Source organism: Myiozetetes cayanensis, unplaced genomic scaffold, assembly GCF_022539395.1.
Source record: "Myiozetetes cayanensis isolate MyiCay16 unplaced genomic scaffold, myiCay2020 scf13, whole genome shotgun sequence".
In the NCBI taxonomy this organism is placed as follows: Eukaryota; Metazoa; Chordata; class Aves; order Passeriformes; family Tyrannidae; genus Myiozetetes; species Myiozetetes cayanensis.
In genome coordinates this window covers 18,894,264-18,919,090 of record NW_026086937.1, presented here as the reverse complement: position 1 = coordinate 18,919,090, position 24,827 = coordinate 18,894,264, and the positions used below count along the sequence as shown (strand labels likewise).

At 42.2% G+C, this 24,827-nt stretch overlaps 1 protein-coding gene across 2 annotated transcripts in view; it reads left to right on the top strand.

Moving 5' to 3' along the window:
• FNDC3B (fibronectin type III domain containing 3B) overlaps positions 1-24,827 on the top strand; it is a 188,062-nt gene that overhangs the window by 107,164 nt on the left and 56,071 nt on the right. For both annotated transcript variants that reach the window (XM_050308081.1, XM_050308082.1), the window contains exons 7-8: positions 16,978-17,036; positions 23,273-23,430. In XM_050308081.1, coding sequence (XP_050164038.1) covers positions 16,978-17,036; positions 23,273-23,430 — 217 coding nt within the window. The remainder of the gene's footprint in view (positions 1-16,977; positions 17,037-23,272; positions 23,431-24,827) is intronic.

Genomic DNA, 24,827 nt, shown 5'->3' with positions numbered 1-24,827 from the left:
TCGAGTGTCGGCTTTAATCAGCAGAGCAATATGATCTGCACGGTGGCGTTTGTGACAGGGAAGTGGAAGATGGGGGGTTCTCTTCTTCGATCTGCCTCTTCTAGTGCCTGAAGGAGCTCCAGGACAGCTGGAGAGGGACTTTTGTAAAGGGCCTGGAGTGATAAGGGCAAGGGGAATGGCTTTAAGCTCAGAGATGGCAGATTTAGATTAGATATGAGGAAGAAATTCTTCCCTATGAGGGTGGTCAGGCACTGTCACAAGTTGCCCAGAGAAACTGTAGCTGCCCCATCCCTGGAAGTGTTCAAGGCCAGGGAGCAACCTGGTCTAGTGGAAGGTGCCCCTGCCCAGGACAGGGGTGCTGGAATTACGTGGTCTTTAAGGTCCCTTCCAAACCAAACCACTCAATGATCCTATGAATAATATTGAAGAAAATGTGCAGTGTACAATGCAAGGACAACTCAGCCCTTTTCCCTGGAAAGGGATGACGTAAATCACAGGACATGAGATAGTTAAGTTAACAGTGTGCTTTTCCATCCAAATCTACACTCATTGCATGTATTATGACCATGACATTTGAGTAAGTGCTCAAGAAAAATTCTACCATATATCAATAGCTTATTGCCTCTTGCCAATATTGAGAACCAGGGGTTCCCCCAAATGCTGATTCAGCACTGTTGGAAGAAGTGGAGTGATAAATCATCAATAGGACTGAATTTAAGTAAATTACTCTGGAGTATTTTTGTTCAGTCACCTTTTCAATTGTGGACCCAGCATGTGCTCCTTTCTGTCACTCTGTGCTCTGGACAACACGATGGTACATTGAAAACACATTGTTTCTTCTATAATGCACCCTTATCCTGGGTTGGATCTACAACATAGCATCAGAACCTCATTTTACTAGGACATTAACAGTTTCAGGTTGGGCATATAAGTGCAGTTCTGATATTTTCCATTGACAGCATTGTGTCGTTATGTTGGGCGGTGCACTTGTAAATGAAGATTTCTAGTTTTGTTGGAAATATGCCATTTTAAGGCAAAAAAAAAAAGTAAGCTGATGGCTTATAATTGTCTGAAAATACAGTAACTATTCTGAGTGTTTGTGGTAAGACGATGGATGGTGTCTTGTACAGACAGAAGGCTTAGAGGTATGATGTAGGGATCCTGATTTAAAATCCATACTCTAGCTTTTCTGCAGAGCTGTTTTAAAAGCTGAATGGGAGAGGAGGGAGCAGGGTTGGGTTTTTTGTGGGTTGGGGTTTTTTTCATGAAGGAGCTTTGCCATGTAAAAAGAGCTGTAAGCGGAAATCCTGTCCCATTCTTGCTGTCCTTTATGAATTTCAGTCTGAGTCACTTCCTTCTCATGCACTTAGTGGTTCACTTCTTGGTCATGTAGTGATCTGGTAGTTTGAGAAGTCCTGTGTGTGGCTGCAAGTGCTGTGGGAACATAAGCAGTTTGGAGCATTCTTACAATGCTTTTGCCTATTTCCTAATGAAACTTTTTTTTTTTTCCCCTTCAGATGAGATAAAATCTTTTTAATCCTCATTGAAGTTTGAAGAGCCTAGGATAGCCCAAACTAAAACACTTCAAATGGGTAAAAGTGGAAAGCAGGCAATGGATTGTTATGTGCATCCTGTGCAGGAGCTGGGTGGGTGCTGGGAGCTGGGTGCCAGAATAAACAGACCCAGCCTGGGCAGGGAGGCGGCTCCGGGGCGGTCGCGTGCGCCTTTATGTGAACGTTCATGGGGAATTTTTTTGTGGTGATTTCAGAAGGTTTGACTCTACAGGGTCAGAGCAGGGGCCCATTGAGTCCAGTGGTCTGTTTCCAGCAGTTGTGTTGATGATGATGCTGAGGGGGGGGCCTGCAACCCCAACTGCATCCCGCACAGTGGTCCCTGCTCCGACATCAGCATCCCAACCTGCCAGGCACCACAGAGGGTTTAGTCTTGCCTGGCCCTTCGGGTGCCCACTTGTTAAACTGTTGTTTGTGAACTTGTCTAACTCAGTTTTGAAGGTCAGATTTGCTTTTCAGCTGCCCAGAGTGAGGAACACTGAGTTGGTGTCCGCTTTACTGCTCCCAGCAGCTGATTTCTTACATGTGGCATTGATGTGCTTTACATATGGAGAAGGGAGGGAAAAAGATGAGAAGCAATGAATAGTTCAAGGAATTGTTAGAAACTATTAACAGATCATAAACTTCTGTAGTACCAATGTCATATGTGTGCAACCAGTTTAAAAGCTCAGAGATGTTGTCTTCATCTTGTGGAGGTTTTGTAAATCTCATTTGGTGCACTGAAGCAGCCTCCAGCTATTTACAAAGGTGAAAACCATGGCTTCAAATTCCTGCCTGCATTGCTAGTGGACATTTCTCAGGAGATGTGGTTGTAGCTCTTTGTGCTGTGGTTGTAGCTCTTTGTGCTCATTTCTTTGAGGAGAATGTGTTGGAAATACATGGAAAATGGGCTTGGCAAGAGAACTTTTGACTATGGTGGTTTTAATTTGAAAACATTTTAAAATAAGTACTTAACTTGTCAAAGCAGAAGTTCTGAGGTGAAGAAGTGAATTGGTGGTATGACTAGCCTGGCCTAGCAAGAGCTGGTACCAGCAGCTATCCCTCTGCACTCTGCAAGCTGCAAGTACGTGATGCAGAGTGGTGATGTATGAAAAAACAGAGCTGAGGCATTCCTGACAAACCCTGTCCTGTTCTCTCTGTCTCTTCTGTATAAAATCTAAATATATTTTGGAAAAACATGATTTTTTTTCCTATTTTTATTTACCTCTATCAAGTTGGGTTTTTTAATCTGGAGCTGTGAATTAAAGGGAAATTGAAGGAGCTGTGATTCACTGCAGACAGGAACCAGGCAAAGTTCCTCTACTTACTCATTCTAGATCCTGTCAATTCTTTTCTATTTTGGTCCTGAATCCATTTTGAAAGCTCATTGAGTCATACATGTATCTGTGTTTGTATATCCTATAGATTTAAAAGCTTAAAGTAGTTTCATCACTTTAGAGTCATGTAAGCTGAGAGGCTGAGAAACACTGGCAATACATGTAACTTTGTTCTTTTAGACAGGAACTGATGATTTGGTATATGCTAATAAAGACTTCTGTTAAACCATTGTAGAAATGTTCTGCAGACAAAACTGATAAATGTTTTTTCTGCTGCTGTACAAAACACCCCAATGTAAGTGCAGTTTCCCTGGCGTCCCTAAATTTATTCGGTTCTACAAAATGAGTTCCTACAAGATTGTCTTCTGAAAAACAACCTGCCAAAACTGACACAGTGATTTTATTAGTAACGTGGAGCAAACCGCTCTGAAGAGTAGAATACATCTGTCAGGCTAAGTGAATTTTAGTATTATACCAAGTAATGCAATGTGAAACATAATATTTAGTGGAAACAGAGACGTGTTGAATCTTGTGAGCATAGATCAGGATCACACATGAAATCTAAATAGTGTTACTGTTCCTACTGCATTTTTTAGTGGTTTTAGCAACTAATACTACTTGGCTGAATTCTTTAGACTTATGTCTAATTAGAAATAAACGTTGTGTGTTTTGTGCATGCATTCTGTAATTTTTAATATGTGAGAGGAAATAGGATGCATTAATTAGGGCATAGTCTAAACTTGAGGAACCACTGTTCATTTGTGACACCTGGAATTTCCAGTGTGATATTCTCGTGCCTTGACCTTATCTCCCACATAATGACTGAGCCTTGGTGGTTTTGTTTGTTTCTATTTGGAAATATGCCTGCTTCTTAAACAGTCTTTATCTCTGGTATTTTCTCAAAAATAATAGGCTGTGGCATTGTTTATTCAGGCAGTAAACAAAATGGTTATGAGTGTCAGATACTTCTGATGTTAACGTGCTGAGGGCACACCTTTGTGTACTAGTGAACTCCATGAGCTGGGCCACACAGATTCTCACAAAATAATATTTTGCCTGATAGTCACGTAAAGCAACCACTTAAGCAAGGTCTGTATAGACTGACTGTATTAGAAACATATTGCAGGGTTCAGGCAGAGTACGTTCCCAAGTTCATGTCAGTCTGAGTGCCTGCAAGAATTTATCCAGATCAGGCTTAATTTGTGACTTTTCTTCAGCAAGAAGAATTGCTAAAATGTTTATCCGGCATTACTGAAATACACGGTGCTGAGGGGGAGAAACAAATCCCTGTTTCCTCTGCTGTCTTGAAGCTTAGCTTACATCATGGGGGCTTTGATGGAGAAAGGTAAAAGCTAAATTTCACAAATAGATCAGTGGTACTGAAAAGCAAGTCCATGCCCAGGGCTAGTGCACTCCCTGCCTCAGCCATTGCTTTCCACAGTTCCAAACCCAGCGGGGTTTTGCTTTGAGCTGTCTGTGGGTAGGTCCTGCTAGTGCATCTTGACCAACTCTTTCCCAGAAGTTGCCTGTGTGCAGAAGAATTTCCAGGAATTTATAAGCCTGTGGAATCTTGTCTGCCTGTGAAATGTCATGAGAATGAAGGTATTCTCTTGCTGTATCCATACTACTGGAAAAAACCACAAGTTTATGGGAAGCCTGAATGCCATGGCAGTCCTACCTTCTTTCACACCGCATGGCATTGTTCTGGCAGAGCCTGTTTTGTGCTTCATTAGCACCAAGTTCTGCAACCTGGAGGGGCTGGGGCAGGGAGAGAGGAGATACTCTATTTTTAGGCACTTATCTTGAAAGACTAAAGAACCAGCTTCATAACTTAGGCACCAGAAGTTGTAGATAAGAGATTCAACTAAGTGGGAGTGTTGTCTTTAAAATTAATTGCACAATATTCTCCCATCTTCACTGTCAGCTCCTTTTGAAGACAAATGTAAATGCCTCAAACCTTTCCAGACTTTTTGTTTCATCCAGACTTTTTGTACCTGAAAATGCGAACAGAACATCAGAGTATCAGGGGATACACGTGAGCCATCATGGTTAAAAGGTGCTCTGAGAGCTGGTCTCCTGGGCATCCACAGCTCTGAGGGCATGAGTGGGGCAGGATGGGTCACCAGAGTTCTGGTTACATTTTTCAGTCTCATCACAGCAACTCTGACAAAATAAACCTTAGTTGAAGCTCCCCAATCTTTGTTAAGTGTGGTAGCCTGCAAGAAACACCGTTTGAAATCCACCCAGGAACCTGTAGCACATATCTAGTAAAAGGTCAGGGGGAAATCTTGCTCCGGGGCTTACATTCGATCTTGTTGGTGACTTTAAAACCCTTCTGACAGTGGCTGGAGTTTTACCCCAAGGCTGTTTTTCCAAATGCTGATCAAGCCCTGTAGACTCTCATATTTTTCTTCTCATCTGCTTTCATCCCTCCCTTGCCTCATTTGCCAGCAGGATCTCCTTGGCAGGGGGAGCTGGATAAGCTATCTGCTCCATCATTTATCAGGAAGTCAGTGCTGAATGACGTAAGGCACAACCTCTTCCCCCAGAGGATCTTTGTATTATCTCAAGAATTTGCAGCTTCTGCTGCAACTGACAGTCAAATCCAGAAGACTGAAACCTGAACTTTCTTCATAGGAACTTACGTAATTTATAGATACCCAACCAACAGAAAAAAGTCATACTAAGTACATTTTCATCCTGCTTAAATGCTCAGTGGTTAAGTCCCTGTGCTGGGGAGAGGAGTTCACCAAGGTCTGAAAGCTTCAGAGCAAGATAAACAGTGTATTCTCACCAGTTAAGAGGAGATAAGGTGGACCACCGACAAAGGAAGGGAATGGTGTTTCCCTTATTTGGCAATATCTGGGACACTGAGCCAAAAGGGAGAGAGTATTTATAGGGAAGAGGTAGAACATTTCCTCCCTCCAGAGTATAAAAAATAAAATGCGTTAAAGTCTAATAATTTAATGAACAACCCTTATTTGAGTAGTCAAATCAACAATGTTGATCTCTATGTTCAGCCGTATTTGCAAAGGTGGTGAAATGAAATTTCATGTCCCACAGAAGTTAATGGGATTTGTTTACTCAACGTTCTTAGGCTGTGCTTCAAACCCCATCAATTAGTTTTCCTTTTCTGAGGAAGGGTGGAATTTGATTTCCTAGGTTTTTGGGACCTTCAGTATATTTGTTTTTTGAGGGGAGGAAAAATCTTAATGCAAGGTGATGCTCTGAGTGTTGCACTTAACAGAAGGCATAAACACTGTTCTAAGTTGAAACAGCCATTTCAGTTTTCTCCAAGGTTTTATTATATAAAAAGATTTTGTCCTTAGTTTAGGTTTTTGTTGTTTGGGTTTTTTTCTTGGGTTTTTTTTTCCCTCTAAGGAGCTGTGCTTAGAAGCAGCTGCTTTGATTTACTGTGATTCATATGACTTGTGCCTGAATTTCATCTCAGCAATGAAATCCAGAATGAGCTGAAATTCCTGTAGCTTTGTTGAATCCTTCCCAGTGAGTGGTAATCAGGTGGATATTTCTGTGAAATATTTTAAATATTTCAAAAGGTTCTTAGTGGTGAAACTGGCTGTGCAAATATCAGAGATATACAGGACTGCTATTTGCCCAGGCAATACTTCGAGCTCACTAGTAGAAAGCTGGTACAGACATTATAGATCAGGTTTTTTAAACATTCTTGAGTGCACTCTTCACATCTCAGGCATGGGAGGGCACAGTTAACATTACATCAGCCTTTTTTACTTTTGCATTCTAGAAATTTAGCCCCCGGTCCTTTTTAAATGTGCTGTTTAATATCATTCTGGCTCACATAGTTCCAGTTCATCATTCAGACTTGACTGCAAAACATTTTAGGCTGGGATTGCTCAAGTCAGTTGATTGTCATCTGTCACGAGGAAAGAACTAATTTCTCTTCTGCTGTCAATCTGCAGGTGTTTGGGTTGATTTAAAGAGGGGGGTGGAAGCTCTTTTGCCTTCCCCATCTCTGAGCTGTGGTGCCTGGGCTGAGTGGAAAGAAAAAAACACTCTCTTTGGTTTCCTGGATTACTGTGATCTCCTCCATCACTCGTTGCAATCTCATTTTATCATAATTTTCATCAGAAAAAATAGATCAGTAATTTACAATGGTAACAGAGAAGCTGAGCTGGGGTTCATTCAAAAAATAGTGTGTCTCTGCAGCCTTTCACTAGGTTAACAGTGAAAACTCCCAGTGCAGGCTCCCTGAAAAATCTTTGTATTTCAAGCATTATGATTTGGAATTGTTATTTTTTAAAAAAAACCCAGGCCTTTTCTGTTGAATCTAACCTCTTTTGAAGCCATGCAAACAGCGTAAGTAGTGCATAGAAATAAAATTTCTGCGTTAATGTAAATGCTAAGACAAAATCAAGAACAGTGAAAAGATGACACATTTTCTAGTGTTATCCTATTGTAGGGAAAGCTTTCCCTGATTACTCTCTCATAAAGGATGAATAGTTTGCTTCCCTGTGGGTCTTGAGAGTGAAATAGTGGTTATTGCTTAAATCCAGCATCCAAAAGCACTTTTCATTACCCATCATGAAATATAAAGGACCCATTTCTTCTTTGATTCAAGTCGGGACTGAGGAGTTGTGACTGAGGGCAAAATTTGGCTTGTGGGTATTTTCTTTAAAGTTTCTTAGAGTGTCATGGGTGGTGCTGTGCCTCTGCCTTGGGGAAGTGCTGTGCTGCCTGTGTATTGTTGCAGCAGACTTGGTGGCTTTACGAAATCCACTGCCAAGGAGCTTGTTAATTTTGGCTGAGGTGCTCTGTTTAATCCCCACCAAGTTTGGAGCTCCTGTGGAGTCTGTTTTGGCTGTGCTGTCTGGTTGTTTTTCTGTGCAAATATGCAGTTATGCAGGTTATTTTGCTGGTTTTGTGTTTGATCAGGAAAATGCTTTTATTGTGTGTAACAACCAGATGAGCAAAGGGTTTGATGGCCGGAATTGCCTATGGTCACATTTTTGAAGGTCGAGAAGAAGTAAGTTTTTTTTTTGTAAGTTTAATTCTGGTGCCATTGTCCACCTACGTTGGAGGTAATATTTCAGAGAAAAATATTTCCTCACTGGCACGGAGTAGTAGTAGTCACAGGATTTAAAAGCCCAGACTGGTGACACTGGAGACTTGTCAGCCTGTGTTTATTAGGGATTGTGCTTTCCACCTCAGTTCTTTGAGGGTGCTGGGATCACCTCTACTCCAGCAGGAATTGGCTGTGGCTTGTCCCAGCAGGGATACTGAAGAGTGACAGAGACAAAACCATGCCTGTGGTGGGACACAGTGGAGCTGTCAGTGACTAAATGGGAAGAGAGAACTAATTTTTGGTGCTGTCAAACCTGTGCTTTTTGTCAGTGTAAGGATGAGTTGTGAGTCTCCTTTCACTGTCCATGTTCGTGATGCTCAGGTTCTTGCTTGCCTGGTTGCTGAGAGTCAGATGCCACAACTGAAGGGAACCCTTTCTTTCTGAGAGGAAATCTCCTCCCCTCTGTAAATGCCAGATGATGTCATTTCACAGCTGGTGTCAGATGGCATTTTGAGCCGCTGTTTCACGTTTTAAGAAATGTTGGTATCTAACCCTAACCCTCCTCCTGCCTTGGGCTGGGGAAACTTGTGGAGTTTTTATGATCTTATCAGCTGGGGCAGCCTGGGCTGATGGTAACAGCAAGGTGGTGAATTTGCAGAAGTTACTTGTCCTTTTGAATGACCCCTGGGTCCATCAGCCTGGGAGGGCAACCCTTGAGCGCTAACGAAGGCCAGACAGGGAGATGATCGTGGGGAACAGGGAGAACTAAGGGGGACAAAGCATGAAGCAGCACACAAATAAATGGAAGGAATTAAGGGTAAGACAAGCCTTTCATCCCAACTATTGTACAAAATTGTGAGGGGTGTGAAGAACTGGATTGTGTCTAGGAGAAGATCAGCATTTGATGGCGAGGTCGGTAGTGGGGTTGAAACACCAGCCTTCTACCTGGAAAGTGGGAGTCAGGAGCTCCTGGAAAATTTTAGGGGGACCTTTCAGTCTCCTTGTTGAATAAAAGAACCCCATCTTCTTAGAAATTAAAGAAATCTGGTCTCATAGTTTCACACTTGGTGAACTGCAGTGGACTGTGGGGTAGTGATATCTAATCCTCATATAGAAGATACAAGACTAGAGAAGAAAAACTTATTTTCAAAGTCTGTGTGTGTGATCTGACCGGTGGCATTGAGCTGGGCTGGTCTTTCAGGTGCCCATCCAGCATGGAACCTGCTGGGAGTCCCTCCTGGGCCCAACAGTGAACCTGCTCTGTTGCAGGAAGGAGAGGGGCAAGCTGGAGGGGCTCAAGATTTTAAGCCACAAAGACTCAACCGTATTCATAGCTGTCACATGCAGGAGGGGTTGTTGGAATGAGGAGGTGTTACCACGGAGGGTATCTCTACCTGATGTGTATATGTGGATGCTGCCTGCCTGCTCATACAGGACCTTTCTAGGCCAACATAGCCTAGAAGAGCACTTTGAAATTGCAGCCTGTAGCGTGGAAATTACACTCATAAAAATCAACAGAATTTTAAACATTTCTTCTCAGTTGGGTACTTTTGTATGAATCAGCTGTGCCATTGTGTGCTTGACCAAAAGATAGAGGGATGGCCACTGCCTTGTTTATCTGCTAAGCTTTTACTGTCTTCCCAACCTCACGTAGTGTGCGAGCTGCTGTAACGTGATAGCAAAAGGGAAGCTGCCGAAAATAAAAAGGAAAAATATTTTGACACAGAAAATAAGCTAAAACAAGTCAAAAGCATGAAAAGGGAGTGCTCCAAGAGGAGGTCCTCTGTGTAAGTGGTTTGTTGTTCCAGCAGATTCAGCTTGGGCTTCCTCTGTCTCTGTGGGTTGTGTCATTGTTTAATTTGGTGTTCCTTCAAACCCAGCCAGCTGCAGCCATGCACAGTGCACTGCCCCTGTTATCTTCCTTGGGAGATGTACAGAGCGCTTGCTTAAGATGTAAAATGATGGAGATGGGGGGGGGGGGATTGCTGTATTTTACTAAGAAAGCCTTTTTCTGCCTTCTAATGGACCAACTGCGTGTTCACAGTGGGAATTCGCTCAGATCTTCAGCCAGTCAAGTAGGAGTTGTTATTGCTGTCTTCCAGCAGTAGCAGCAAAGAAGCAGAGAAAAACAAACCCAACGTGTCACTTACCCTCCGTTTGTCCCTTGCATCCAGCATTTTGTTTCCCTTGTAGGTTACGACTGATCTTATTTTCCTTCCACCGTCCCAACGAAAAACATATATCCAAACAATACCAGGGAGCAGGGAGGATTGGAAACACCGACATTCATTTTTAAAAACAGTTTTTAGCCCAGGTGACTTCATTACTTCCGTCTGAATGCTTCTACATGTGATCCTTATCCCTGCAATAGCAGGGGTCTGGTTAGAGAAGGATGAGTTGTGAATTTGCTCTCCAGGTATTTTGGAGTATCCTGTCCCATGGAAAATAGGATACTGAAGCAGTCAAGGTGAAACTAGCAGGTTGATAGATATGGACTGTGGCCAGGACATCTCTGAAACATGGGATTAAATTCATGCCTAAATCACAGTGGTGTTGAGACAAGCACCAGTTATCCTTTGCCTTACTGTCCCAGTGAATCAGGATAGCTAGAGATTTTTTTTATTATTATTTTAGATCTGAAAATATAACTTTCTGGAGTTTATACAGGGGTTTTCTGTGAACAGATTTTCTGTTTGCCTTCAGTTATTTAGGGAGTGGCTTGAATTTTTTTGCTGTCTGTATATGGTTTGGTCTTTAAGGACAAATAGTGAGTTATAAGCTCATGGACATCAGTTAAGGCATTTTAGCAGGAGAATTAAGATGGCAACAGTGAGAAGGCTCTTAGAAATGGAAAACCTGTGTGATATGCTCACGCACAGCAATTTTTAAAGAATTAGAACTTGTTTCAGCAATTGTATCTAAAGTTGGATAACATCAATCTCCTTACCCTGGTCACGGGAGCTGCAGTCGTGTTTTATCATTGTTGTTTTTATTAGCTGTTATGTAATTAACAGAAATTTGAAATATTTGACATTTAGAAATCCAGTCCAGGCATTTGTAGGCTTAATTAATAATCCTCCTTGGTGTATTATATTTCAGCATGGTGCGATTGACTGTTTTGAATATAAATATTTCTCTCACAAGTTTTTTCATTCTAAAGGGCTCCCCGTTTTTTCCCAGTGTGGAAGTGGTGCTGGGAAGAGCTGTGTAAAGGACTGTGTGTTCTGTGTGACACTGGGCTTGCTCCTCCCAGCATCACATCTGTCAGCCAGCACATAGCCTGGCAGTTTATCCGTGACCCTGCCCTGCCCTGGGCTGCCTTCCTGACAAACTGGAAAGCTGCATCAAACTGGATTAGGCAGGAATTGGTCCTAGGTCTAATTTTATTCAATATTTTCATTAAGGACTTGAAGGATGGAATAAGGATTGGTGCTTATTGAATTATAGTCCGCATCAGGTTCTGATAGGGCTGAGAGTGCTTGATAGGTTAAGGGGGAGGGAAGGAGGACAAAATAGGAGGAGAGCTCAAATGGCCTTGAAAGAAGAAGTTTGATGAAGGCAAGAGTAAAGCGCTGCATTTGAGCCAGTCCTCCTCAAACACGCCCTTTTTTTGTAGCTGTGGGGTACTTCTGCACAGTAGTTCTGGGAGATGTAGTAAAGCACAAACCCCAAGAGTCAAGTTACTCCATAGACAAAGAGAAGAGGAAACCCCTAAGCAAGCTCTTTAACTGATATGTTGCTCCTTAGTTGGTGCTGCCAGGGCCTTGGCTGGCACACGGTGGTCAGGGCTGCTACTGTGTCTGCAGAAGGACAGAGACCAATTTAGAAAACATGCCAGAGGACAGGAGTGGTTGGGATCTGGTAAATACAGGTTTGAAAGAAATGAGCTTGCTTCTTTTAAAGGCAGAAATGCCTTCAAGTGTATGAAAAGTGACAACAAAAAGAGTGGACCTGCCTGTGGTGGGTGTGCAGGAAAGGAGGAGTAAATTTAAGGTGCAGCAGGGAAAGCTGAGGAGATAATCTTCCCAGTGATGAGGAGAGTTAGATGCTGTGGTAGTTTGCCTAGCTTGACAAGTTTGGAGATTCACAATCATGGACCAGAAGGTTATTTATTTAATTTTCAATTATTTTTTAAAAATGGGCTAGGCAGCCATCTCGGAGGAATGGTTTGATGTAGATTGATCATATTTCAGTGTAGGAGGATGGACTGGGTGGCTGTGTCACATCCCCTCTGGTCCTGCTTTCTGTGACTCAGCTGCAGTGTGACATCTGCAGTTTTGGGTGTGTTCTTGTACTAGGAGTTTATTAGTTTATATTTCTGCAGTTCCCTGAAATGAAAAGGTCTGTATGTGTTCTCGGTGTCTTAAGCTTTGACACTGGCAGGCAGTTCACGAAGGAGCTGGGCTGTGTTTGAAGAGTTCATTTTCTTGGGGGCTGTAGGTTGTGCTGTACGTGACTGATAAAAGATCTTTCCCAGCATTAAAGCCGGTCACAGCCCCAATAAATCTGGAACAAATTCTGAGAAAGCATGTCGTGTTATGACTGGCATATCTGTGAGCTCTGCTTGAGAATTAGACTCAGAGTTTGCAAAGTGCTAGTGCTGATGTCATTCCCTTGGAATGGAAAGGCTGTTGAAACAGTAAATAATTTCTGTGGCCAGAAGCTAAGTCTTGAGCTGGACCTTTTCCTCTCTTCGAAGGAAAGAATGCAGAACAAACCTAAAATTTGTATTTGCAATGGGAAAATCCTAATTAGTTTAGTGCTTTTAGCTATTTCAGACCATTTACACACACAGCTGCTGTTCATGCAAACATGTAAACTGTTGATGGAAACTTCAAACTTACCTTGAAATGACATATTTTTTTTCCTGTTTTTTAAGTCTGTGCTTGGTGTTCAAAGTACGGTTGGAAAGGTCTAAAAATTATATTTGTACTGTACGTGCAGAAAGGAACATAGACACAGGCTAACAGAAGCATAGAATAAAAAGCTTTAGTTCAGCAAGACTTAACATTGAAACCCTGTTAGCATCAAACAGCTGCTGGGAAAGTGTTTAATTTTTAGGGACATTTACTCCTGATTGTATCAGTAGAGTTTTGTTTATGATTCAAAACTCTGAAAAAAGAAGAGATGACCAAAATACAACCTTAGGCATGGTCCAAGTCTTTCAGCTGGCTTCTCTGCTGTGAAAGGCTAGTCTGAAACTTTGGATCCAAATGACCCACAGCCGGGAATTAGAACCTAATACTGTAGCTTGGGACTGCTAAAATATCTCACAGACACTGAGATCTACAGGGTAACTCAGATTTTTGTACTGTCCCTCAGAGGACCCCACTGAGCATTCACAAGGAATTCATTCCCCACCCCCAGCTTCCTCCTAGGAGGAAGAGTTTTGCCATGACAGATGTGGGGAACAGATGCTGGGAGGAAAAGTTATCATGGGACAATGACCTGAAGTGTTAGTCGGGCTCTTCCTTGGCGTGACTGAGCTTCTGTTCCCGATGGCAATGGAGGAAAGCAGCACGTGTCTGCTGCCTGTCTCTGCAGGCCCCAGCGTTTGGGGGGGTTGGCATACAGAGCTTTTATGTCTTTGTGCTCGGATACTCAGAGCTCAGACAGCTGAGGGAGAGGAAGGGACAAAGATTGAAGAGCCTGTTGTTCAGGGACAGTTAGTGCTAGGTAGGTGAGTCGTGCTCAGCCACCCACCGTCTTTCCCAAGCAGTTGTAGGTAATTTTTTTGAATCTCAATCTCTCGTTTTACGTCAAGGCTTCCCCTTCCCTTGCTGTTGTTCTTCCCAACCTTTCCACCACTGCACCTGTGATGTCTGGGAGAGGCTCCTTCTCCTCATCCCTGAATGGAGCTAATCTAGTGGTATAGTCCTCAGTGGCTGCTGAGTGACAGTAACAGAGAGCCAGGAGAAAAGGTCTTCCAGCAACTCTGTGTTATCAGCATAGGGCATATAAGATGGGTTTTTTTTTCTTCTCTGTCATCTTCTCTTTCAGAAAAATTTCTGCTCTTTGTTGGCTCAGAAGAAAGATGTTGAGCTCGATAATGTGTTCTGAGAGAGATTGGCAGGTCAGAGCAACTTCCCTACTGAGGGAGGGATTCAGGACAGGTCTCATTCTCCTTAGCTTAGTGTAGCTCAGGAGCCTGTGAGTAATTTTGTTTATTACTGAAAGGAGATCAGCCATCCATAGAAGCCTGGGATTTTTTTATAGCTCTTGAAATAAGGGAAACTAAGTATTTTAAATACTGTAATACTTGATGACCTCTCCCGAGGTCCCCTTCCAGCCTGAGCTGTTCTCTGCTGCTACTACAGACATCTCTTGTGCATATTTGAACCCATGACAATATTTATTGGGTTTTGCCTTTAATTTTACATTACCTGCTGTTCACTGCTGGTTTTTGGTTTGAATTCAGTGCAGGGCTCCAGGGCACACGCTCTCCTTTCCATACAGTGCAGTGATTTCAAAGCTTGTGATGAACAGGCCCTTCTCACTGAGGACTTTTCTTTCTTTGCATTTTTTTCTTGTGAAATGATTCATGGCCTTGGCAAATCAGTGACATGGATGCATCAGCTCTGTATATGAAGTGGTTGGGGTGTGTGTGAGGGATCCCTGTCACCTGCCCAATCTCAGAGGTGTGACCAGTCGGGAGGTTTTGCTCTTGCTGTCACTTTAGGTCTGTGTGAGTCCCTCTCTCTCCAAAGTCTTTGAAGATTTCTCTTTTTCTACCTCCAGCTTACCTTTATAAACTATTAGTGACATTAAGTGTCCATACTGACCACATAAATGTCCACAGTAACCCAAGGCTTCAATGTATCTGGTACCCAGAGCCGTTTTCTTGGGAACAAGCTGCGTGTTTGGGACGCTAATACAAAAAGCACCTGAGTAGGACTCTTCTTTGAGAAGTCTGATTGAAGTACTTTAATTATTATTTATTTGCTGGGCATACCCAACTCTCTTAGGTCTTGGAGTTAGTTCCTGTACCTGGAGCAGTTTGAACTCTCAGCCCTGCAAGTGTTGGAGGACTTGGTTACTGTACAAAGCTATTGCTTTTCACAGGAGAGGGAAGGGAGATTTCTTTGGGCTTCAGGGTTTGTTTTCCTCTCCTGCTCAGTGTGACAGAGATAGCATCCTTGCTAGAAAGCAGAGAGAGGAAAGAAAATTCACTCCACATGTTTGGGATTTAAGGTTGAGAGTGATTCACGCTCAGCTTCTGGGGGTTGTAATTAGGGGTGACATAATAACCATAAACTTTCAATAAAATAGTAGCAGCATTTTTGCTACATTCTGTAGCTGCAGAGGCTGCTTCTGATTACCATCCCTTCAAGATAAGCCTGCAGGATCTCCGCTCTTTCCAAATCTGCATCCAGGCTTTTATAGCACTGCTCTGCTTCTTTACCGATGCTGAAAGAACCCTGAATTCTGAAACACCCCAAACTTCGACATTTTCACTTGGATCAGTATCTCACCCTTAGTAATTTTAGTCCATCTGTGTAGTTTTGAAGTCAGTATTATCTTATGTTGGCTCAATCCTGCCAGTTTATACTCTTTATAATACACTCTAGAGTTATCTACTATGGAAAAAAACAATCTTGCTATCTTCCACTCCTCCTGAAATATTACTACTCCTTTCTCTTCCAAGTGGCTGAGACTAAAAGGAATCCAGGAATGTATGCAGCAGGAGATCTGTCATTCCCACTCCACACCAAGGTGCATTCCTGTAGAGAGAGATGGGCATTTACACTGGAATTCGGCCATCAGCATTCAGCCAATTCCATTTTTTGGCAGTCGAGCACTTAATGGAATTTTCGAAAAGAAGATCTACATTTTAAAGCAGGTCACAGACAAAAATAAAGACACATTCTTGGGCTACGAGAAGTAGGTCAGGTTTTGGGGGAATCATTAGTGAAAGCTCTTGATCTGATCTTACCTGTTTATTGATATTTTTTGCTTCTTGTGCCAAGTACGTCTGGCTCATTTTGCTTTAGGTGAGATGTATTCTCCTGCTTTGAGCAAACTTTTTACATTCACATTTTAAAAAAGAAAAAGTAAAAAAAAAAAAAACCCACAGGAAAAATATGTTCCTAGTTTTCCATTAGAGAATACTGTAGTGGAAAGTGAGGCCTCTCTGTGCTGCCGTCCAAAAGGAATAAAGCTGCTTTGTGTCACCTCATTACTCTAAACTGATGCTTTACCTCGAGATTGTTCTGGGGGAGAGAGTGGGGGGGAAAGGCTGATTCTGCTGCTCAGATGATGCCTCTGCAGCACCTTCTGCACGATCAATCCCTCTGATTTAGGGGGGAGCATTTCACAGCCTGTTGGTGATAGTGTAGCCCCTGCAAGAGCTGCTGTAGCAGGCACAAGGCTGGGGCAGGGAGAATGGATAACTGCTGGTAGGGCATTGGAATTTGTCTCCATAGTTGGAAGGTGGCTGTTAAAGAGCTTTGGGCATTACATGATTTAAGGACAGGTGACAGGGCGGGTGGTGGGGCTTAGGGTGGGCACCCTCTCTGGCTCATCTGGGCTTTCTTTCTACACACAGGGCAAGGGTGCTTGTCCTCTCCAGAGCCCAGTGCCCTGGAGAGCAGGTGGATAGCCCAGGTCTGCAGCTGTTGGATTGAAGGTAGTCTTGGTTATCAAACCAGGATTAGGTTCAGTGGTAATTGAGCTGTAGAAACTTCTGGGCTTGTTCCGCAGCTGAGCTTTGGAGACAGGATGGTTTTGCCCTGTGAAAGCAAATCCCAGTTAATGACACTGTTCATGGAGGACGCTTCTACAAGTAGTCCCACCTTTCTGAAGATCTGTAATTACTGGAATTTTCTTTGCCTCCATTTTCTCTTACAATGTTTTGTAATATTAATCCATGTAACTGCATACCTTGAATTCACAAGAGCAAAACAACTGATGCTCACATGCAGGTAATGTCTGTCTTTCTCATTCCCCTGTTTACAAATTCCAGAAGAATTATTGACATAACTTGGCATTTTAATTCTGGTGATTTATTTTACTTCCTATTTTGGTAATTCCCACATTCTCTATGTTACAGAATTTGATTCAGAAACGAAAAGAGTTCAAGACATTCTTTCTGGAATGGAGAAACCACAGGTATGTGATCTCAAACTGCCACACACAAGTATAATAGCAAATTTGATATGTAGATTGTGTCACAACATACTAATGATTTCACAGGGGAGCACCTCTGAATTTTTTCCTTAATAGATTGTTTCCACTATATATATATATATATATATATACACACACACATATATATGACTCATTTTGCTGTGATATAAATCTAAAGGTTCTTTTGGGCTATTTGGGGGCTCTGCCTACTGCAGGAATTGTACCAGTTGCCTCTTTCCAGAGGACAACTTCCAGTACTGATACTGTGGTGGGTAACCCTGTGCACTGGGATGAGTTGCATAGCTCTTTCCCCCTGTCCCCTGGGTTTAATTTTATTTGTCATGAACAATATATGTCTTTAATCATGATTAAATTAAGCTAATTCTATTATTCAATGGTGAATTACTATAGTCTGTGTTTGTCTGAGCCATAAAAGCCTGTGAATTAGGATGGAATTGAATCACCATGTAAATAACCCTAATGCTGAGTGTGACCACAGTCAGGTGAGGGTATTAATAAATCTGGTTGTAACCCCTTTGAATGTCATGTTTTTCTAGTTTGGTGTGTCAAATGAAAACCAGAAGAGTACTGTGGATCTAAAGGAATGGTCCAAACTGGAAGAAGGAGTCATAAAACAGACTCCTTTACTCTCACAGGGTTTGGGCCTTTCTCTGTCCAGCTGGAAAGATAGTGAAAAAATAAGCAAATAAATAAAAAATAGGGATTGAAAAGCTTATCCAAAGGCTGGGTTTGACAGTAGCTGCTGGAGGCTGATACAGAGAAATTCTGCAGTGGGAGCCTTGGCTGCAGAAGTGGCAGAGCTCAGGGAGAGGCAAGCAGGAGCACAGGATGAATTTTATTTTTGGACTCTTGGATGCTTTTTGTTCTGAATAGATACAAAAGGTGTTTGGTCTTAAATTGCTCAATCAGTAGGTGTTGGATCCTGGTGTCATGGCATCGACAGGAGCAGGTTCAAAGCCAGCCAGAATCTAAACCAGACCTGCAGAGATGATAAATACCAGCCTGAGTTCTGTTCACAAGAAGGAAAGTCACTTAATTTCATTTAGAAACAAGTGACAATAGTAAGCTGAAGATTGAGAAAAGAGTTTCAGGGTGATCAGAAGGGGAGAAAGTGCACTTAGCACAAAATTAGTTTAGCTTTTTGTACAGAGGGAGTCAATATTTTTGTACCAAGGACCACCCAAATGTTACTCATCTGTTCAATAGCCACAGCCAGGTGCTTTTACAAAGATCCAGAAAGCTGACAAGAAAAATGGCTTATTTCATACTTTCATCTTTAGAGGTAGGAAGAGAAGATATTTGAGCAATTTGCAGGATTCTGGGATCTGTACAGTTAGATTTATGGTAACCAGAGCCTCTAAAGCAGAAAGGAACAAAAAACTAAAAGTAGACAGAAATAATTTTCCTTTAATCATAACAAAAGTAGGTTTGTTTTTTTTTTTTTTTTAAAGAAAATCTAAAGCATGACAAATGGTGGTTCAATAATAATGACATTTAGTGAGGTGATGCTGGGGATTATCTATTATTCTCCCTGTACCTTTGACATTTGTGAGTAATTAAACTCACAGGACCCTCACAAACCATTAATTGCTATGAATGATTATGTGTGTGTGTGTAGTTGGTATTATACCTGATAGGAATATATCACATCACGGCCCATATTTCTTGGCAAGCCTTATGCATATATGAATGAAAAATGAAACAATGTATAGAAAAACAATAGTGAAGAAAGAAATGATGCAAAACAAAGGAGCACAGAGCGGCGAGTCAGTGGCAAGTGGAGTGATGCTGTGCCTGCAGCACCTGGCTTTGATGTGTCCAAGTGAGCAACCCCCTCCATCATCAGTGGTGTGGAAGCCATCCAGAGGGATGAAGCCATCCAAAGGGATTAGGCTTGTAAGCAACTCCTGCAGGAGACTCCGCAGCCATGGTATCAGTAGGAGGTGTCTGACTTGTACAGGTACCTCTCATACACAATTTTAAATTACTACTTATAAAATCTGTTTTTGATAATAGGTACTGCTACCTGTTTGAGAGACGTGCAGCCTAAACCATAAATTTAATTATAGCTTTGTCCCTTTAACAGCAAAAATTTTAAAACACCTTTGGCTTTTATTCTCCCGCAGTTTTATTTAAACCGAAATATACTTTCAGTTCACGTTATCACAGGCAAAGTAATCATTCTTAAAAACAAATAACTTCAGTGAGGGAAGGGAAATTTGATTCTGGGTGGTGGTGGTGGGGGGCAGCACTGCTGCATCTGATGTGTGGCTGCCGAGGGCCTCAGGGGGAACATCGCACCCCATGGGGAATCACCACGGGTCTGTCCAGCCCGAGCTCAAACATCAGTCTGACTTTCCAAAGGCATCCTGCTCCCGCTGGCTTGCTCTGCAGAGAAACTCATATTTAATCGTTGGGATTTTTGCCTAAAATTGTGGGATTAGAGCCATAGTTTATAAGCGGAATCTCGCCCCAGTAATAACCATGAATTCGTTTGACCCCCAAGTCTTTCAAACCCTGCCCTCGAGGGAGTAAATGAATGTTGCTTGCAGTGTAGTTCTCACACACATACAATGAGCCCCCGAACCACACGATGCCTGTGAATGCTAACCCGGAATTTGAAAGATAATGAAAGTTGTACAGAAACATTTTTCATTACCTGAAAGACGGGAAGGGCCGATATTCATCAGTCTTGTAACCTTATTGAAGTGGTGCAGGAGCTGGATTCTTTCCCAGGGGCTTTTATGGAATAATTATTTACACCACCGAGTTTTGATAGCGCAGAAAGGAGGCATTTACTGTGTAAACTGAGAAGTTTTCAGAAACTAATTAACTGTGCTTTTCACCAGACACACAAAACTCCTTGTGGGAGAATCTTTTGTTAGGTCTCGGCTAAAAGGCTAAGCCAGCCCTCGTCAAAGCCAGCACAGCAATTCTGGGGACAGATGAGACAGGCTGCAGTAACTAGAAGGAGCACAAAGGTTTACCTGCCCAGCCTAGGAAGAGGTGCCTCTGGCTGCTTGTATTTTGGTTGGATGGAATTAGGGCACCATTAATGAATAATAAACTGGTTTTTATTGACAGTGAAGTATTTATGTCTGCAAGTTCAGAAGTGACATTAAGCCCAGCACTGTGATGGTAGCTGGGCTGTTCCTTAGGCATGGAAAGGGCTGGTCCAGTTCTGTTCAGCTGCTCCATATCTTTTGAAAGGTGTTTGTGTAAGCGAGAAAAGTTGGAGATAAAGCTACCAAGCTGCTTTGCGAGTGCCTGCTTGTTATTCTCAGCATATCATAACCCCATTTATTTAACTCTACCCTCTTTTCCCGGCAAAGCTAGTGCTTCCTGCTCCAGGTAGGAGTTCCTTGGTAAACTAAGTGGTGGCTTTGGCTGTGAAATGAGATACTGAAGAGATATGCCTTTGGCAGGTAGATGTGATAGGGTATCAGCCCGTTGGTCGGGGAGCAGCACACGAGTTTATCTCCAGCCACACAAACAAATCCCTTCCCAGCACTCGTGCTGACGTGCACAGCCCTCTTGTGCTTTCTGTACCCAGGGAGGGTATAGATTTGCCTTTTCTGACTTTTATCACGCAGACAGTGACCTCTCACTTGCTTTCCTACACTTGCTGTGTGTACTCAGTGCAGCTAAGAATTGTATTTAACGATTTCTGGTGTTTATTTTTAAGCCTCACCGGCAGTTGCTGTGTACCCACCACCACTGAGGCAGCCAGCAGCCACTCTCTCTATCAGTAAGAAATTAATGGTGTAGCTGGAGCAGCTTAGCAACTGCGTTTGGACTTTCATCTTCTGCATGGAAATGTCTGCACGCAGACTTCAGAATAATAGTCCAGCAGTTTCTAGCAGTTAGTCCATAAGATACTTTCTCTTACTTTAGGAAACTCAAGACCTAACTTTTTACAGATTGCTGAAGTTCACGAAGGGCCAGAGTTTTGCTGTACGTGGAATACATACGTGTGTCCTTGGGAGTAGTCATAGAGAAAAACATTTCAATAGAACATTGGCAGGATATCATGCCTCCAGCTCCAAGTCTGCCTGAATTTATGAAAAACAATTATGCAAGCGTATTTCCATAATAAAAGAAACTGCATGTTGATGGGCTGAGCTGGCATAGCAGTAATGTCTGTTAAAAAAAAAAAAAAAATCTCTTTGGATGTTACTATTCAGTTTTCTGATCAAAATATAATTTAAAATATGGACTTTAGCTCTAAATATCCTTGCCACATTTTCATTCATGTGCGTGTATATATATCTCAAAAATTTTACTTATCTGTCTCTCTTGAACCATTCAAGTGTCTTCTAAGCTATCTAATCCAGTATTGGTGTCCTGTGGTCCAAGTTCTTGAAGTAAACACTGATTTCATAGCATCAGGAAAATATGGCAAGAAAATGCTATGAAAACAAGAAATGCCATGAAAATTCATACAAGAATTTGCTTGTCCCTGTATTTTACCAAGAAAGCTTGATGCTACTTACACTTTCTTGCCTTAAAACTTATTTTTCACATTAGGTTGAACAAAGGTTTTCTTTGTTGGCAAGACTTGACTGTGCTGCTATAAATTAAAATCTTTAACTTTTGAGATCACGGTGTTTAAGATGAGATGTTTCATGGTGTCACCTACTTGTCAGTCTGTTAAAAATGGATTTATGACTTGCTCAGAAAGAAATCTGCTTGGTATTATGGGTATCAGACACAACAGTTGCAGTGCTCATCAGCTGGAAGCAATGTGTTTTCATGTGAGAAGTTAAATATTCTCCATCTTGTAAAGATATCCAGGAGCCAGATTTGTGAACAGGGAGTCCCTTAAAGCTGATTGCTGAAACTTCATTACCAAATAATTTATGGGTAAGGGGTTTCACTTGTCTCAACAAAACTTAGGAAATGTGTAACCGAGCACCTGCATCCACCTTACACCTTCCAAAATAACAACATCTTGCTCTGTGTGTTGGAAAAATCTGTTAAAATGATAGAACCGGTGAAATTTGGTGCATAGGAGAAATAAAGAATATAAACCCACTTTAGTCTCTGATTCCTCATCATGGAGGGTAACTAAAAGAATATTCTTCATATATTCACTACAATTAAGAAGGAAGAACATAATTTCCATGATGAAAAGTGGAGAGTTTGTGGCGGAGCACTTGAGACTCTGGGGGTTTTGAGGCTTCCCTGTGTTTTTTCAGCAGGCATGTGTGAAAACGTGCTGCCTTTCCCAGATAGCCAGTGCAACTATTGCTTCTTATTTCTTTCTCTTTTGAGACAGTGGCAGGGGGGGATTTTTTTGCTTCTTTCTTAGCCTGATACCAGAAGGCTGTTCTCTGGGAAGCTGCTGTTGGGTACGTGCAGCCGATGTGCCAGTGGCTGTCCTGGTGAGCAAAGCGATGCCAGTTCTCTAAGCTTGGTCAGTCTGGAGTTAGGTGGACCTGGATCTCCAGAAGAATACAGCTGCACTGGTGGGGTGATAACGTTGTTTTGGTGTTGGGTTTTCAAGTATTTTTCCTATTTTTATTGATAGAGAATCCTGACCCCATCTACCGTGGAGGTGTCGCACCCAGAGGCCACCGCAGATCACACAGACAGTCTTTATCTCAGCACAAAGTGATTGATTTGCAGTGTAATTTTTAATTGACAAGTTGGACTTCTGTTATGATTTTCCCTTAGGCTTTTGAGTCAGTGTAAATTTGCAGATTAAATTGGGGGTTTTTAAACTTATTTGCAGTTGAATTATTACAGTTTCAAATGGTAAGGAACAGGATGATTGAAAAAGCCATTCAGAGAAGCTCCCTAAAAAGACTTTAGAGAAATTATTGTTTATAAAACAATCTATAGGATAAAGTCTTTGTTCCACTTAGTTCCACTTCCCTTCTGGTGATGGCCATTACAGCAGGTACCTTCAGAGGGGTGTGAGGCATCCTTTGTTGGATGCTCAGACAGTGATGAGCCAGTTCACTGCAGGGGGAAATCTCTTCATATTGCTCATCTGTTAGAAATTACTTTATACCATAAATCCGTTTATTTTGTTTGTGGTGTTGACCATTTCTGACCCTTTACTTTTCAACTCTAGCTCTGAAATTTCCATTTTACAAGAAATTCATTGTGAAGATGCAAGCAGGGAACAAAAACTTATGGGATAGTGGGGTTTTTTTCCTCAGATTTCAGAGTCTCTGATGTTTCTTCTGTAGGTTACAAATATTCAAGCAAGAACAGTTTCACTCTCCTGGTCACCTCCCACTGGCCTTCTAAACGCAGATAGACACAACAACGGTTTGCCTTACACCTGTACCTACGAGGTTGCCTTATCGGATAAAGGGAGGGATGGAAAATACAAGATAATTTACAGGTAACAGCGCCATTTTTACCCTCGTGTTTTCGTTGGGAGTGGATTCTCTGAGCTTCTCAGGGTGTATTCTGGGATGCCCATCAGTCACAGAAGGAAGGCACATTTGAGCACCCTCTGGTTGTTCCCCTCGCTGGAGGAGCTTGCGGGGAGCTGAGTGCGTGCCACAAGGTCCCCAATTGCCACGCCATCCCACCTCCCTGGCACGTGGCAGATCCTGCAGCCCCTGCTGCCTCTCCCACTGCCAGTGAAAAGGTTAATTTCTCTCCCATGCTAAATGTCAGAACCTTTCGTGCACACCACACCTGCCTTCCTGATGGGCCGATCTTGTGTGGACTTGGCTGAATTTAGCACAGTAAAGCTTGTTATTTCAGCTAACGAGCAAAATTGGAGGGCTTTGCTGCCTTGTAGTGTCTTAGATGAGCAGAGGAGGGAGTACAGCCATCAGTGGGTTATAGAGGCTCCCCAGAAAAACCCGAATACTTGGCTCCCAGAAGCCCTCAGTAAAAATTCAGAGGGATTTCTCTGTGTCTCCTTGCAGTGATCCTCTGAGCTCATTCTGTGATCAAGTACATATGGTGTTATGCTTTTCTTTTTCCCTGCTAATGACATCTAGGAAGGAAAATTTGGAGATGTGACCTTGGCTATTGTGAAATACCTAATCCCTCCCAAATCTCATTAAATGAAGTCCAGGTGATAGAGTATTTATGGAATTACCTCTTGAGACCAAGGCATCTCCTTTCTTAAGGGTATTCCTCTTGGTATGCTGAAGGCAAGTTTTGGGTAATGCTAAAAGAAAGTATTAACCAGAGAAAGGCTGCCTGATTTTTTATTTTTTTTTAATTTTTTTTCTGGCATTTACACTGGCTCTTTGTGAGCCAATGTGAGCATCTCCATAGTTAAATATGTACTGCTGAGCTTCTAAAATGGGAAGGACACTTTCTAGTACTTCTTGTGCTTGCTGGTGAGAGGGCTGCACATTTTCTCCTGGTTAGGAAACGTTGTGCATCTGTTTTAAAGCTGCTGGTGGTGATGTGTCTCCTGCTGCTGGCCAGAGTGCAGCTTGATGTGGTACGTTCCATCAGGAGCAGCAGTAACTGTTATTACTGTAGGCAAAAGAAACTCAGCAATATGTTGAATACATTGTCTTTGCAAGGAGGTGCACTCGTTTCAGAGGGGGGGAAAAAGGATTTGCAGAGCATTGGATTCTATGAAGACAAAAAAGACTTTTTTTTTTTTTTTTTGGTGTATTTTTGACTTGTGCAGTCGTGTGCTTTCTAGTGAATTTTGCTTTCTTGATTTTGAGACATCTCCCTTTATTTGTCCAGCTAGCTATGAAATATTTCTTTATGCTAAATTGAGAGCTTTCTTGTTTCCCATATTTTAATAAAATCATGAAT